This window comes from Gracilinanus agilis, chromosome 2, assembly GCF_016433145.1.
Source record: "Gracilinanus agilis isolate LMUSP501 chromosome 2, AgileGrace, whole genome shotgun sequence".
Lineage (NCBI taxonomy): Eukaryota > Metazoa > Chordata > Mammalia > Didelphimorphia > Didelphidae > Gracilinanus > Gracilinanus agilis.
Genome location: NC_058131.1, coordinates 239,510,226 through 239,526,783, shown reverse-complemented (window position 1 = coordinate 239,526,783; position 16,558 = coordinate 239,510,226). Strand labels below are relative to the sequence as shown.

General features: G+C 44.8%; 1 protein-coding gene across 1 annotated transcript; it reads left to right on the top strand.

The window, feature by feature from the left end:
• The first annotated feature begins 130 nt into the window (after nucleotides 1-130).
• On the top strand, nucleotides 131-13,698 carry RBPJL (recombination signal binding protein for immunoglobulin kappa J region like). Its single transcript, XM_044661070.1, has 12 exons — nucleotides 131-149; nucleotides 1,500-1,608; nucleotides 3,334-3,459; nucleotides 5,558-5,628; nucleotides 5,795-5,901; nucleotides 6,195-6,369; nucleotides 7,355-7,492; nucleotides 9,899-10,008; nucleotides 10,248-10,397; nucleotides 12,880-13,035; nucleotides 13,151-13,254; nucleotides 13,425-13,698. The coding sequence occupies exons 1-12, from the start codon at nucleotides 131-133 to the stop codon at nucleotides 13,696-13,698; spliced, it is 1,539 nt and encodes a 512-aa protein (XP_044517005.1).
• Nucleotides 13,699-16,558: the final 2,860 nt, after the last annotated feature.

The following is a 16,558-nucleotide window of genomic DNA, read 5'->3' as shown; positions in this document are numbered from 1 at the left end:
AAAGAAAGAAAGAAAGAAAGAAAGAAAGAAAGAAAGAAAGAAAGAAAGAAAGAAAGAAAGAAAGAAAGAAAGAAAGAAAGAAAGAAAGAAAGAAAGAGCCCCAAAATAGTGGCTGGCCAACCTGTCCTCAATGGATCCCTTATGGTCAGGTTGAGGGCAGTCACATGCAATCGTATTGAACCCAGATGTTCGAGTTGCAAGGGGAGGAGTAGTGCCAGGAAAAGCAAGCTCCTCGGGATTGGGCCAGGAAAAGCCAACAGCATCCCTGGGAGGTGCTGACTGGGGAGCTCTGAGAACTCTGCAGTCATCCTTTCCTCTTCCCTTCTCATGTCTCTTGACTGTTTTCCTTGAGAGAAAATGTGGTGCAGGGGAGAGACCCCTTGGACTAAAAGTCAGCTTATTCCTGCCTCTGCCCCTACTACTCCCAGGTCTTCAAGTCTTCAGATCTCAGTCTCCCCTTCTGTGAAATTAAGGGACTGGATTTTGAAAGTGTCACCCAGCTCCAGAATTCCATGTTCTAAAAATCTCTTCCAGTTATTCTGTGTCCTATCATCCCTTCTGTGGCCAACATTCTAAGGGTCTGTGATTCACTCTCTTATTCTCTCCTCCCTTCCACCAACCATGACTTCCACTTAGGGTCAAGGGGCCCCTATATGAACCATTTTAATCTGATGGATCACCCTCTGTATTCTCTCCACAATAACTCCTGTTCTAGGAACCATGATGCTCTGTTCTGTCATCTGGCCTCAACAGTTCCTATGACTTTGAGAATTATAGACTATCAAAGCTGAGAAGGACTTTAGAAACTGTCTAGTCCAATCCCTTTATTTTTTTTAGAGGAGGAAACAGATTTAGAGAAGGAAAGTGACTAGGTCACGCCAACTTGGGGTGCAGAGAAGAGACTAGAACCCAGGCCTCCCGATCCAGCCCTGCCCAACCCAGTTCTCTTTCCCCTGCAATCATTCAGAAGAGGTACTTGGCTGTGGAGAAAGGGTATACTGAGAATTGAAACAGATGTGGGAGAAATGTATGAGAAATTTCTGAGTTTAGAAGAAAGTTTATGCATCCGTCTCATTAAGGGCTGATTGAGGGAGTTCCATAGATTCAGGAAAGAATTTAGGGATTCTGTTTAGAAGGGAGAACTGTGTGATCCCCATAGTCCATTGGATAAGGAGTATGGTCTATTTGGTTCGTTGCACTTTGGGGGATTTACAGCTCGGAGTTGACTAACTGTGGAGACCTTGAGATAAAAGGCTCATATCTATGGGGGTACCCGAGTAACGGTAAGATCTGGAATGGGTACCAATGGGCAATGACCCTGGGGTTATGGGAAAAGATCAGGAAAGAGTCCTTCCCCAAGATAAAGAAATCATCCTCTTTTTCTTATAAGAAAATCACTATTAAAGAGGGAGCTGGTTCTTGGGGAACACTGCATTTCAGTCCAAAGCGGACTCCTCGCTATGTTTCTCAAGATTAAAAGGCTTGCGTTTTCCATGCAGACCCTCCGCTGCCCCCAGGACCCCTCACTCACCTGGGTCGGCTAGAGAGTTCCGAGGGGCAGAGAGAAGACGAAACAGACTATCCAAGCCCCTTGTCCTGCTGGAACAGGTAGGAAAGCGAACAGGCGCCTTGCCACGGGTCCAGGTTGAAGGGAGTAGCAGCGGTGGCCGCATTTAACTCGGGGGCTAGGGGAGCGGTCGACCCCTCCTACTGAAACTCGAGAGAGCCCCCCGCCCCAGATGAAGGGCGGGGCCGATGGTGTGTGTGTGTGTGTGTGTGTGTGTGTGTGTGTGTGTGTGTGTGTGTGTGTGTGTGAATGTGTGAATGTGAGTGCTGGGAAGAGGGAGGGAGCTCCTCTTTGCGCCCTATACAGAGAAAAACCGACACACACTGAAACTTGGTTCTGTGCCGACACACAGTCCAGCTCTGTAGCAGAGGGAGGGGAGGATAGCTTTTGTAGGCAAAGTTTCTGCTGGAATGCAAGAGAATTCCAGCATCACATTCCGGGCTGGACAGGGAGCGGGAGTACTATATTTCTGAGGACGCAATCCTGCCCGGAAGACCTGGGAGGGATGATCCCAGGCGCCAGTCAGTCAATAAACGTTTTTTTGAGCACCTACTATGCTAGGCACCGTGCTAAGCATCCGGGGGCTGCTGGGGGAGGCGAGGGGGAGTGTTGGGAGTTCCAGTTTTCTTCATTCTCAACAAGCCTCCCCTGAACTGCAAAACCCCGATTAGCCGCTTCCTAGTCCAACAGGATGCCGATCCCGGGACCTCCAATCTCCCAAGTTCCAGTGCTTCCAGAACACTCACGACCCCCGTGACTTGATGCAGCTAGGCTGAATTCGCAAAACTGTCCCATTTCCCCTTGTCCCTACCCCCAGCCCTATGTCATCCTAAAGTTTCCACTGACTCCAGTACATGAATCTCTTTACAAAACGCTCAGAGACGAAATGGAAGCAAGCATGGAGGATGAAACAGGCATCCTTTTCTCTCAGGGAACAGATCTGATGTGGATGGGATTTGAGGCCCTATTCCTTCTTTTTTTGGACCTTTCCAAAATCCAGCCGACATCTAACTCCGTGCCCACTAAGCCACAGTCCCGCGACTCTCTAGGACCAGGGAGGGAAGCCTATTAGCTAAGGGTGGGAGAGTTGGGGGTGGAGATGGATATCAAGCTTGAAGTTTTCGAGCTTTCACCACAGGAGATAGGAGCCATTTGGTTGGTGGTGCTGCGAGCCCCAGTCCCCACAATTCGAAACTTCAAGCTAATGAACGAATGATTCTCCCGTGAGAGTCCGGACTCAGCTACAGGACAACGCCTGGGGGAGCTGGCGGGAGAAGAAGGGAGAGAAGTTGGACAGACAATTTTAGTTCTTTCCGCAGGCATTTACTGACCACCTAACACTCTTGCTCGCCTCCTTCTCCCCTAGACCCTCTCTCTCCGTCCTTAAGAATAGCGACGGGTGAGGCTGGGGCGTAGGAGAACTGACATTGGAGCACAAGAGCAGCTATTGTGCAAGCCCTGCTTCCTCTGCGTTGCCCTGGCCTGGCACGGAGCCACACCATCTGGGGGGAGCCTGGGTGGTCGTACCGCGGAGCGACCAGTGCAGAGGCTCTGTGAAAGCCCCATTGAACACCCGGCAGCCCAAATATTTAGACCACAGCCTGTGGCCATGCCCCAGCTCCCCCTTGGTGCTCACCTCTGGTTACCCAGAGTTCCCTGAAACCACGAGAAATGTTCAAGTTTCTCATGGGTTCTTGCTAGTGACCTCAACGCCTCTTTCTTCTTCTCCTCCGTCCTCTTCTTCCCCTCTCTGCTCCTTATTCTAGGTCACCTCCAGAGCCATCTGCAGTCCTCCGTGATGGAGTTCGAAGATGTCTACAGATGCAGTCTGAACAGACTGTGCGGATTTTACATGCCAAGGTGGCCCAGAAATCCTATGGGAGTGAGAAGAGGTAGGAGAGGGTGGTTGGAAAGCTGAGGAATCAAAACACCTACTTTCTCTCTTTCCCATCATAAAAGTACCCTGAATCACCCCCAGGCCCAACCTTGTCCATCTACCAACTTCCTATGACTTAGACAAGTAATTTCTTAGTTTCCTCAACTGTCATCTGATTCATTTATTCAATAAACTTGTAGTAAGCACCTACCATGTACAGAGCACATCCCTAAGAGCAGATTGTCCAATTTCTATAATTTAGCATTTCCCCCTTCTAATGCTAGTAAAAGGAATAAGGCAAACACATAAAAAATAATTCACCCAAAGAGGAACAAAATGAAGAGTCCTAAAAGGACTGAGTGAGAAGGTATTTATTACTTTTGGGATCAAGGCAGACTTTGACTTAATACAATTACAGAAACGTTTCTTTTTTTTTTAACCCTTTCCTTCTGTCTTAGTATCAATTCTAAGATAGAAGAATAGTGAGGGCTAGGCAACTGAGGTAAATGACTTGCCCAGGGTCACACAGCTAGGAAGTGTCTGAAGCCAGGCCACAAATGTTTCTTAATATTATACCCTGTGTCAGCCTCTGCCATCAGTGCTGAAAATACCAAGACAAAAAAAAAAAAAAAAAAAAGAAACAAATGCCTGTCTTCAAGGTACTTACATGAGCAGGTGACATCTGAGTTGGACTTTAAAGGGAAATTTATTCACATTTGGGGAAAGGAGCCATTGCAAATATAGGGAAGTAAATGACCAAGGGCCTAGAAGGGAGAGTCGATGAAATATATTTGAGAAGCAAAGACTTCCATTTGGGTTGGAATCTACAATGCATAGAGAATAGAAATAAGATCACACTAGAAAGTTAAGATGCCTTCAAGATTGTAGAAGGCCTTTAATGTCAGATGAAAGGGTTTAAATTTTGGTCTCTTGGTACTTTAGTTGATACATTCTGGTGTCAACCCAACCACTACTTCTCATTTTGGGACTCTTCTTCCAAGAATCCTCCATAGGGAATCTATTCATGGTGGTGTCCCTCTACGTCTTTCAAATATTTCAGGAATTTCAGGCAGCTCTCCAGATGTACATCAATTGTTCTTCCTTCTCCAAACTCAGTGGCCCCATCTCCTTTTCTGATCAATCATTTTCTTCCCTTATAACCTACTCTTAATTGATAATATGAACTTTATTGGGTAGTAGCATTTTTTAAACTTAAATTTAAAAAATAATTTTTAATTTATATAGGGGGCAGCTGGGTAGCTCAGTGGATTGAGAGCCAGACCTAGATACAGGAGGTCCTAGATTCAAATCTGACCTCAGACACTTCCCAGCTGGGTGACCCTGGGCAAGTCACTTAACCCCCATTGCCTAGCCCTTACCACTCTTCTGCTTTGGAACCAATACACAGTATTGACTCCAAGACTGAAGGTAAGGGTTTAAAAAAATTTTATATAGTTTCTTCTTCTTCTTCTTCTTCTTCTTCTTCTTCTTCTTCTTCTTCTTCTTCTTCTTCTTCTTCTTCTTCTTCTTCTCCTTCTCCTTCTCCTTCTCCTTCTCCTTCTCCTTCTCCTTCTCCTTCTCCTTCTCCTTCTCCTTCTCCTTCTTCTTCTTCTTCTTCCATATCTCTTTGGGATGGGGGGAGAGCAGCTGACTGACTCATTGAATTAAGAGCCATATCTAGAGACAGGAGGTTCTACATTCAAATCTGGTCTCAGATACTTCATAGCTGTGTGACCCTGGGCAAGTCACTTCACCCCCATTGCCTTGCCCTTCCATTCTTCTGCCTTGGGATCAATACATAGTATTGATTCTAAGGTGGAAGGTAAGGGTTTAAAAAAAAAAACTTTGGGATAAGTATGGAAAATCTACTCTGAATTTTCTAGATGAGGAAACAGGCTTAGAGAGCAGGGACTTGATAATGTCACAGACCTAATAAGTTTCAGGGCTGGATCTAAACCCATTTCTTTTGATTCCCAAATCTTGGCCTCTGTCCACTTCCTCTCTCTAAGATTCCTTCTGAGGGTTTGGAATAGATTTGGACTACATACAAAACTTCCCCTCTTAGCAGCTGGTCTTTCCGTTGTCTCTGATGTAACAACAGCCTCTCCTTGTAGATTCTTCTGTCCCCCGCCCTGTGTGTATCTTATGGGCCCAGGCTGGAGGCTGAAGCCGCAACAAGGACAAGGTAAATGGGGGAAGCACGACTTACTCCACAGGCTCCTCCCTGGCCCTTAGGTTGGGGGTCAGCAGAGGCCTAGAGAATGATGGCGCAGTCCCACAGCTCAGGGGCAAGAGTCCAGGAGATGATGCATTCCAGCCTCATTTCGTCCTTCACTTGCGGTTTGTTCTAGCTAACGAGTCCGGGGAGGCGGGATGCACGGTCTGTGGTTACATGGGGTTGGACGGCGGTTCCGCGGAGACCCAAAAACTGAGCTTTGAGGAGCAGCCAGACTCTAGAGTGAGGAGGGGAAAGCTGAGCAGACGGATCTCCACCTCACCGCAGTTGGGAGGGCTTCATTTCCTCCTCCCCAGACCATGACCCTGGGCAGGGAGCGTCCAAAGCTGGATAGGAGGGACTGGTGTGGGCTTCGGGAGGAAGGGGATCTAGCTGGGCAGTCCGAGGGGGTCAGAGTGACTGGGAGAGTTTGGGTTGGGGGCCCTTTAAGCCATCCTCAACTGGGTAGCAAAGGCTTCACTGAGCCCGATGGCCCCAGGACAAAGGCAAAGCTGCCCACTTCGCCGGCTGGCTAGGAATTCGGCTGCGCCAAAGCTCTCTACGTCTCTGACTCGGACAAGAGAAAGCACTTCCGGTTGGTGTTAAAGCTGGTGCTGCGAGGAGGCCAGGAGCTAGGGACCTTCCACAGTCGCCTCATCAAGGTCATCTCCAAGCCGTCCCAGAAGAAGCAGTCACTGAAGAATACAGACCGTGAGCTAGGGGATAAGCCAGAATCAGAGGAATGGGGCTAGGGATTAGGAACGGAAAAAAAGAAATCCTAGCTGCGGTTGAAGGCAAGGCAAGGTCCGAAACGAGGGAGTGGGACCTTGGGAATCAGGGAGTCATACAGCTTCAGAGTTGGAAGGAACCTTCAAAGACAGAATGGCAGAGTTGGCAGAATCCATTGAGCCCGATCCTGTAGGGGGGCATGGCCATAGAGGTCAAGCCTCCCGTTGGTTCCCACGCTGTAGAGACAAGAGTCACAATTAGACAATGAAAGAACTCAGTCTTGCTACTCGTTGGGCTCAGAGACTGGGAAGAAGAGTGAAGGCTGCAAGCTGGAAGGCTTGTTTCTCTTATCTAGCTATCTAAAAGCAAGTTCACAGGATTCAAAACTAAGAAAAGATTCAGAGATAAACTGAGGCCCAAAGAGGTTAAGAGATTTGCTGAAAATCCCACACATGGGGATTAAGGGAGTCAGGATTTGAACCAAGGTCCATCTGACTCTAAATCTTGGAAGTTTTCTTCATTGCCTCTGAGCTGGATTATACTCACCTGAGTACTAAAGACAAGCAGCAAGGGGTAGTTTATAGAGAGCTGATCTAGGAGCCTAGTCAAGTTTTCCCTCTCATTTACCTATTGACTGTATCATGCTAGGCAAGCCACTTACCCTCTCAGGATTCTAGGCAACTATTTAAAACTATTAAGTTTCTATGAAGGTCCTGACCTGCCTTGGTAAAGGACATTTCCTCCTCTAGGAGTTCCTATGCCAATAAAAGCAGAGTTTCAGGCCCTCTTCCTAGCACCTGAGAACTAAGGGGATGTTGGCAAAGAAGAAGGCAGAGGATAATGAAAGATATTGTAAATAAGCAACAGCCATGGTGGGTGGGTTGGGGAGGGGGGTTGATGGGGTGGTAATGAAAAGGCCAGGAGCCAAGCTTGAATAGGTATCATTAACTTCCCCTTTCCCCCACAGTATGCATCTCCTCTGGATCCAAGGTGTCCCTCTTTAACCGCCTTCGATCCCAGACCGTCTCCACACGATACCTCTCTGTGGAAGGAGGTGCATTCATCGCCAGTGCCAGACAATGGGCAGCCTTCACCCTGCATCTGGGTATTGCACATGGATTCAGCTCTAACCACACCTCTATCTACCTTCCCATCTTCAAATAGCCCTCAGAAGAGGAATATTTTTTCCTAGTCAGCTCTCCCATGTTTGTTTTGTGGGTCATCAACTATATCCATGATACAGAGCACCCTCCAGGGTCTTAAAAATGAGACCAAGTTGAGCCATCTGTATTGCTGTCTCCTCCCCACCCACCACCCACCACCTCCCCAGTGGCAAAGTGCAGGCATCTGTAGTCTTATCATCTATTGTCAACAAGCTGAAATTTTCCTCTGAACTAAGATGCCCAACTGGTTGTTGAGCTTATGTTCCCACCCACGCTGAAGCTCACTCCCCAACCTCAAGCTGGATCACAGAATCAACCAGAGAATCAGAGGCAGGAAGGATCTCAGAGGCTTTTTTTTTTTACAGGATTTTATAATTATATTTTTTTTTATAAAATATATTTTTTAATTAAATTATAAAATACATTTTATATAGGAGAATCAAAAAGAAGTTAGTTGCTCTGGGGGAGTAGAGCTAATCGGTCACAGAGCTAGGGGTGTCCTGACTCATGGCTGAAGCCTCTTCCCACCACACCTCCAATGCCTCTCTCAAGGTGACCTTGATTGGAAAGGAGAAATTTAGAGGGGAATGAGGCCTTCCAATTCACTGTTCCTTGGGGAAGGAGAGATTCAGACACTTGTGATTATATTAGCTAACATTTCCGTGGTGATTTTACATTTACAAAGCTCTTTCCTTACAACTTTGTGAGGTGAGGGATGAAAAAAAATCATTGTTCCATTTTACAGGGGAGGCTCAGAGAGACTGAGTCATTTACATATGGTCCTAGAGCTGATACATTTTGGAGCCAGAATTCGAACCCAGTTCTCCTGACTCCAAGTCCAGAAATCTTTCCAACACTCTCTATACTTTTTCATTGTAGCTAATTGGGATCCCATTTCACAGTGGGCTCTTTGACCCCAATTTGGGAAGCCTTGGATTCTTGTTTACACAAGTCAATATAGGGAGAAATACTGAACCATTACTGATTCCTCCATACTCCAAGCACACACACAGCACCCTCCCACCTCAATTCTAGTAGTCAGAATACTCAGAGACCAATTTCTGAAAGAGGAGATTCCTCAATCTACCCATACCTACATCATCCCATACACCTTTACTCCATCCAAAGGAGGGCAGAAATCCCAGGCAGCCTGCAACTTTAGAAGAATCTAGTGTCAAGTAGAGTTGGGTTGCGATCCCAGTTTCAAATACTTACAGTCATACTTTGAATAGACCATATTTATAGTTTATCCCAAAAGTCTTAGGTTCAGTTTTAAGAGCTAAAAACCACACTCAGACTTTTGGGACACCCTATATAACACTGTGGCCTTTACTAAATCACTTTAGGATCCCATTTGATTTCCACACCAGCTCTGTGCAAGACTAGTAGGACAGGTATGGTTATCCCTATCTTATTGATGAAGAAATCTGGGACTCAGAAAGGAAAAATATCTTCATCTTAAAATAGGGATAGGCATACCTGACTCATAGGACTACTATATATACCTTAAAGCAGCATATTATTATGCATTAGTTATAATTACATAGGAGATATATAGTTTTATATACACACACATGTAGTTATAATTACATAGGATAATGAATTAAGAGTGGAAAAGACCTGATCATCTGGTCCATTTTAGTGATCACCTTATTTTCCAGTTGAGGAAACTGAGGAAATGACTTGAACAAGCCGAACATTATCTTAATATGGACATTGAAGCTATTATTTTAAAGTTATTTCCTCTGGGGCAGCTAGGTTACTCAATGGATTGAGAATCAGGCCTAAAGACAGGAGGTCCTAGATTCAAATCTGGCCTCAAACACTTCCTAGTTGTGTGACCCTGGACAAGTCACTTAACTCCCACTGGCTAACCCTTTCTTTTCTTCTGTCTTGGAGCCAATATACAGTATTGATTCTAAGACAGAAGGTAAGAGGGTTTTTTAAAAAGTGACTTACCCAAAGCCCTATAGGTATGAACTAGCAGAGCTGGAGTGTAAATCATGGCCATGGGACTTCAAAGTCAATGGTCCTTCCACTGCACCATGTTGTCTCTTAATACCTGTGTCCCCTTAAGGAAGTCATCTCCCCCTTTTGAGTCTTCTCCTGGCAATGATTCCTATAGCAACTATTGTTTTGAGGCTATAATGAGATCGTGTGGGTAAGATCCTTTGTCAACCATAAGCCACCAGAGTAATATCAGTGTTGGTTATTATTGTGACCTCGCTGATCTTACTAGAAAGTCCAAAAGCCCATTTGTGGTGCTAGGGTGGGGGTGGAATGCAATGAAGGGGAACAGCGGGGAAGTGGGCTGATGCTCTTATACTCACCCTCTTTCTTTTCCTTAGCTGATGATCGATGTTCCCGGGGAGAATTCCCTCTCCGAGAAGGCTATGTCCGCTATGGTTCTCTAGTGCAGCTGGTCTGCACGGTCACGGGCATCACACTGCCCCCCATGGTATGAACCTAAGTGACCAGACTGAGTCTAGGTGGATTTTTTCTGCTCCACCTGGGGGTGAATGTGGTTACAGGGTTTAGGGACAGGGGCAGGAGAGAGGGAGACATCATGGAGCCTCCAAAAGGTTCCTGGGGAGGTTGGAGGGAAATCCTGGTGTTTTAATTGGCAGATCTGGCCCTGAAATGAGTTGGCCAAGTCCTCTCAGGTACTTAGATTCTTTCTTTCTCCTTCTCCCACAGATCATCCGCAAAGTGGCTAAACAATGTGCACTCCTGGATGTGGATGAACCTATCTCCCAGTTACACAAATGTGCTCTCCAATTCCCAGGTGGGGGACCAGGAGGTGGTACCTACTTGTGCCTTGCCATGGAAAAGATTGTGCAATTCCAGGTGAGAGTGGGAGATTAGCAGATAAGGAGGGACCTTAAAATACAGTCACAGAGGATCACAGATTGAGAGCTGAGGAGGCCTTCACGGTCATTTAGACCTCATTTTACAGATGAGAAAACTGAAACCTAAGAGAGCTTGAAAATACCCAAAGACACACAAGTGAGATCTGGGATTTGAAGCCTGGTCCTTTGACTTTATTGTTCTTTCCCCTCCTCACAAGAATAACCTCATATAATATTTTTTAAAATAATCCTCGGAATGCAGTAGCCTTTTTGTATTTCATTACATCCTTGCTCAAAATCATTCAGTGGCTCGATGTTGCCATATGGTAAAATACAAACACCTTAGGTTGGCATTTTTTCCCCTCCACTATCAGGCTATAATCTACCTTTCCAGGCTTAATTCTCTTTCCATTTCTTCATGCATTCTACATGTTAGCCAAGCTGGAATATTGTTCCCTGATCTTAACATGCTCTCTCTCAGCTCTTCAAATTCACACAACCATCCTCTATGCCTGGAATCCATTCCTTCCCCATCTCCGTCTCTTAAAATCCTTCTTTTCCTTGAGGTCCCACATTTAGTGGCATCTCCTCCCTGTGACATCACAAACTCTCTTCACTCACTGCCACCCAGCTGAAATTGATCTCTCCCTTTAAATTTTCCTAGAGCACTTTACCCAGGTCTCTCATTTGCCTTTAACATAGCCTGCTTTGTGTCGTGCTTATTTGGGTACATGTAATATCCAGCAGTAGGGTATTAGCTCCTAGTACAAGCTCTTAAAAATATTCTGTGGGAAGAGCGAGGAAGATTAATGGGTTGAGAGTCAGACCTAGAGACAGGAGGTCCTACATTCAAATCTGGCCTCAGACACTTCCTGGCACACTATTGATTCTAAGATGGAAAGTAAGAGTTTGTTTTTTTTAAATTTGGAGTTGAATTGAATATAATGGAAAAGTGCCATTTATTTAACCAAGAAACCCTTTACTTGTGTTGAAAAATTACAGTGCATCTCTCTGTTGTGTAAAGAACATGAAATTTATCTAGGACTTGTAGAGGAATAACAAGTCAACATTGGTAACTACACTATAGAACAATTCCTAAGAAGTACACCTGGGAGAGACAAAATAAAAGGCTATATGAGGGCCAAGGCAGAACGTGATTCCCTACTAAGGAGAACAAGGGAGGCTTCAAGGATCAAGGTGGACTTTAATGGATGAATAGGAATTCAACAAGTGAAAAGAAAAGGAAGGAGGATATTCCAGTTATATGGAACAGTGTGAGCAAAGGCATGGAGGAGAGAGACAAGAAGAAGCATGGGTGAGGTGGGGTTGGGCAAAGAGTAGAGCAATTTGGTTAGAGCCCAGAGAAAAGGAAGAGTTGCTTGAATGCAGACTGGAAAGGCTGGCTAGTGCCAGATCATGGAGGACCTTGAAAGCTAGGCAAAAGTATTTGAACTGGGTTCCAAAGCCAATAAGGAGCCACTGAAAGCCACTTTTGAGCAGAGAGGTGATGTAATAAGACCCAGGTATAAGAAAAAGTATTCTGGCCGCTTCCATAAATGGATGGATGACAAGTGGGAAAAACTGGCAGTGGGAGGATCTGTCAGGAGGATATTGGAATAATCTTGCAGGTGGGTGTGAAGGTTTTGGCTATTAAACTGGAGAGGATGAATACCAGAGTTGTTTTTCAAGGTAGATTTGGTAGAAACTGGTAACTAAAAGGCTGTGAGGGAGGAGAGGAGAGTCGAAGATGACGCAAAGTATTCAAACACAAATAATGACAGACAGAAATGGTGGAATCAGAAAGCCCTATAGATTAAGTGGAAAGTCTTGCTTTGAGGTTTTGTGTATGATTTGCTAGTGGGATATCCTAGTAGAAATTTTCTGAAAGAACTTGGAGATGTTGTTCAGAAACCTGGAAGATCCATCAGGGCAGGAGAAATGTCTTCATAGAGGTGGTAACTGAAGCCATGGGAGTGAGAGAGGTCTCCATGGGCCATATTATAATGAGAAGATCTCCAATTCCCTCATTCCGAAGGAGGGAGAAATATGGCCAAAAGAAGGAAAGTGAGTTGTCCATGGTCACACAGTGAGTGAGTAGTGTTAAAATCAACTGGCTGGGGGTGGGTGGGAAGGGAGGAGGGAGTTAGTTGTCTCAGTGGATAGAGAGCCAGGCCTAGAAATGGAAGGCCCAAATTCCAATCTGAACTCAGACATTTCCTAGCTATGTGACCCTGGGCAAGTCACTTGACCCCTGTTGTCCAACCCTTATCGTTCTTCTGGAATCAATATGCAGTATTGTTTCTAAGATGGAAGGTAAGGGGTTAAAAATAGTCAATCTCTGGACTGCAGATGTGGTTGAAGGGAATAGAAACAAATGGGGCTCCACCTCTCATCTCCCCCAGCCTTTGGTACCAATTCCCTGATGAGAGCTGCCCTGCTCTTCCTTTCTTCTTTGTTCATTCTCTCCTACTTTCTCCTAGGCTTCACCCTGTCCCAAGGAAGCAAACCGGGCACTGCTGAATGACAGTTCATGTTGGACCATCATTGGCACGGAGTCAGTGGAGTTCTCTTTCAGCACCAGCCTTGCCTGTACCCAGGAGCCTGTCACCCCAGTGCCCCTCATCAGTACCTTAGAGGTCCTCTGATTCCCCCCAGCCTGAGGGGATTATCTGACCCCTATAGTACTTAGGAGGGAGGGTAATGGCCCCTTGTCCCTGGTACTAGTTTGACTCGAGACCTTTTGCTCCATAGCTGAGTGGTGGGGGTGATGTGGCAACGCTGGAGCTTCTGGGTGAGAATTTCCATGCAGGACTGAAAGTGTGGTTTGGTGACGTGGAGGCAGAGACCATGTACAGGTAAAGAGGGTGTTTGGGGAGGTTATGAGAGTGTGAGTCTGACTCTGTGGGACTCAGTTTCCCCAATTGTAACATGAAGGAGTTAGACTTCAGTCTTTAGAATTTTATCCATTTCAAGTTCTAAGGTTCGTTGTAGCTCTGAAATTTTGTGATCTGGCTTGTGCCTCCAGGAGTCCCAGGTCCTTAGTGTGTGTGGTACCCGATGTGGCAGCTTTTGGCAGTGCCTGGCGATGGCTGCGCACGCCCATTACAGTGCCAGTAAGCCTGGTCCGTGCTGATGGGCTGTTGTACTCCAGTGCCTTCTCCTTCACCTATACTCCAGAGCAGAGTGGCCGGCCGGCCCCCTCAGGAGCCCCTGAGCTGCCTCCCAATGCAGATGCCCTCTTGGAAAGCATCCACCATGAGTTCACTCGCACCAATTTCCACCTCTTCATTCAGAGCTAGGGGAGGAGCAGAGGTAGAGAGTAGGTGGTCTGCCATAAGATTTACAATGAGAAGATATGTTAAAGGTTATTTTAGTCCAATTCCCTCATCTGACATAGAGGGAAACTGAGGCCCAGAAAAGGAAAGTAATGCCCAAGAGCCCACAGATAATATGATAAGACTTCATTTTACATGAACTCGACACACGAGAGGTTTGGGCAATTGAAAAAAATAGAGACATAATTAAAATACACAAAATAAAAAATTTAATTATATATTAAATCCACAAGATTTTTCCCAAGTGTCTTAAAGCCTCCCAAGAGTTGGCTCAATCTTACTCATTCTCACTCTGAGAAGCCTTAGTGTATCATTACATTGTTTCACTCCAAACAGTCACCCCATCAGTCTCACTTGCTACGAGACATGACAAAGTCAGAGCAGAGCTTCTATTGTTTCATTAATGCTATTTAGTTATTAGTAATGGCCCCAGAGTACAAGAATACAAGAGTCCCTCTATGTGATGCTGTAGCTCAGATAAGTTTAAGAAAAGCCATAAACTAGGGGCAGGTAGATGGCTTGGTGAATTGAGAGCCAAGCCAGAGATGGGAGGTCCTGGGTTCAAATCTGGCCTCAGATACTTTCTAGCTGTGTGACCCTGGGAAAGTCACTTAACCCCTGTTGCCTAGCCCTTACCACTCTTTTGACTTGAAACCAATACACAATATTCATTTTAAGATGGAAAGTAAGGGTTTTTTAAGGAGGTATAGGCATGTTTGTATAAGAAATACTTATTAAATAATGGGGTTTGTTATATAATATGTGATTTTTCAACTTACAAGAAGAGTCTTGAAATATATTGGTCAAATTAAATGAGGTTCTACTATAATAGCAAAACCAGAATTTGAACCTAGTTCTTTTGACTCGATCTCCAGTGCTCTTTCAGTTTGCTAGCTTAGGGATGTGCAGCACATGTCATTAGAGTGCACCCACAGGGAACATTTTTAAAGGATGAACATTAGTGAATATGCAAGACAAGGGACACAATTTTATTCATTGAACTAAAGAAACTAAAGCTTAACTAAACTATTTATAAAATAACTAAGCTTCACATTAAAAATGAAAATATTAAAAATGAAACACAGAATACTAAACATTTGGGGAAGTTGTTTGGTGAGCCTCAGTATAACTATTATTGTTGGGCTGTTTTCAGTCATGTCTCACTCTTCATTTGGGATTCTCGGGTTTAGATTTGCCATTTCCTTCTCCAGCTTATTTTACAGATGAGGAAACTGAGGCAAACAGCATTAAATGGCTTGTCTAGGATCACACAATAAGTATTAGGTCATATTTTAAGTAGGTCCTTCTAACTCGAGGGCTAGAGCACTATCCATTTTGCCACGTAGCTGCCCCGCCTTCAAGAACTCCAGTTTCTTGTAAAATGAGAATAACGGTACTTGAAGGCTCTGCCTCACAGACAGCCATAGAAGGAAGTGCAGGCATTTTGATTTTACAAATGAGGAAACAGACTCACAGAATTTCAGGGGTAGAAGGTATCTCAGAGTAAATCTAATTCAAATCAGGCCAAATACCAAAAGGAGGTCATCCAGCCCTTTCTTGAAGATCTCCAAGAAGAAGTGTCAAGGTAACCTCCTCCATTAATAATGGTTCTACCAGAGAAAGAACTGATGGAGTCTGAATCTAGACCGAAGCAAACGTTTTCCACTTTCATTCTTTTTTTTTTTAAACCCTTGTATTTCGGTGTATTGTCTCAAAGGTGGAAGATTGGTAAGGGTGGGCAATGGGGGTCAAGTGACTTGCCCAGGGTCACACAGCTGGGAAGTGGCTGAGGCCGGTTTTGAACCTAGGACCTCCTGTCTCTAGGCCTGACTCTCACTCCACTGAGCTACCCAGCTGCCCCTCCACTTTCATTCTTAATATATTTTTTGTTCGAGTTTCCTTCCACAAAAGGATTACTATGAGAAAATGCTTTACATGATTCCAGATTTAAAATCCATCTAGGATTGCTTACCATCTCAGGAGAAGGAAGGGAAGGGAGGAAGAGAATTTGAGAGTCAAAATTATTTTTAAACTATTAGAAACTTTTTACATGTAATTGAGAAGAAATTTTAATTTAATTTAAAAATTAAATGGTTCTCAGGCCTAGAGATGGGAGGTCCTAGGTTCAAATCTGGCCTCAGACACCCCATTTTAGTGACCCTGGGCAAGTCACTTAACCCCCATTGCTTAGCCCTTACTACTCTTCTGCCTTAGTATTGATTCTAAGATGGAAGGTCTAAGGGTTTTAAAAAAATTAAATGGCTCTAATTGCCAGGATATTATTCCTGACCTCAAGTCTAAATTGGTCACTCTGACAATTCTCACCCTCCCAAACAGAACAAATCTAGTCCCTTTTCCATATGATAGCTCTTCAAATCCTTGAGAACTATGTGTCCTTCCTGAGTGTCCTCCTTCCCTGGGAAAAATATCCACTGTTCCTTCAACCAATATCCATCTCACATGGACTCAGGACTTTCACCATTTTGGCTGCCTTATTCTGGAAGGCAGCCACCATCCCTGGTTTTCCTCAGTTGTGGTACCCAGAACTAAACACAGCACTCCATATGTGGTCTAGTCTGGAAAGAATACAGAAGACTTTTATGAACTGATGCAAAGTGAAATAAGCAGAACCAGAACATTGTACACACTAAAAGCAATAAAGTACGATCATCAACTGTGAATGGCTTACCTATTATCAGCAATGTAGGGATCTAAGACAATTCCAAGGGACTACTGATAAAAGATGCTATTCACCACCATAAAAGAAACTGATGTGTTCTGAAAATATACCATCTTTCACTTTATTTCCTTCATGAGTTTTTTT

Bases quoted from the DNA above. Each gene is read 5' to 3' on its own strand.
- RBPJL (XM_044661070.1), top strand. The intron at 6,370-7,354 runs GTGAGCTAGGGG...TTTCCCCCACAG, and splicing joins GTCACTGAAGAATACAGACC to TATGCATCTCCTCTGGATCC. The intron at 13,036-13,150 runs GTCCTCTGATTC...TTTGCTCCATAG, and splicing joins CCCTCATCAGTACCTTAGAG to CTGAGTGGTGGGGGTGATGT.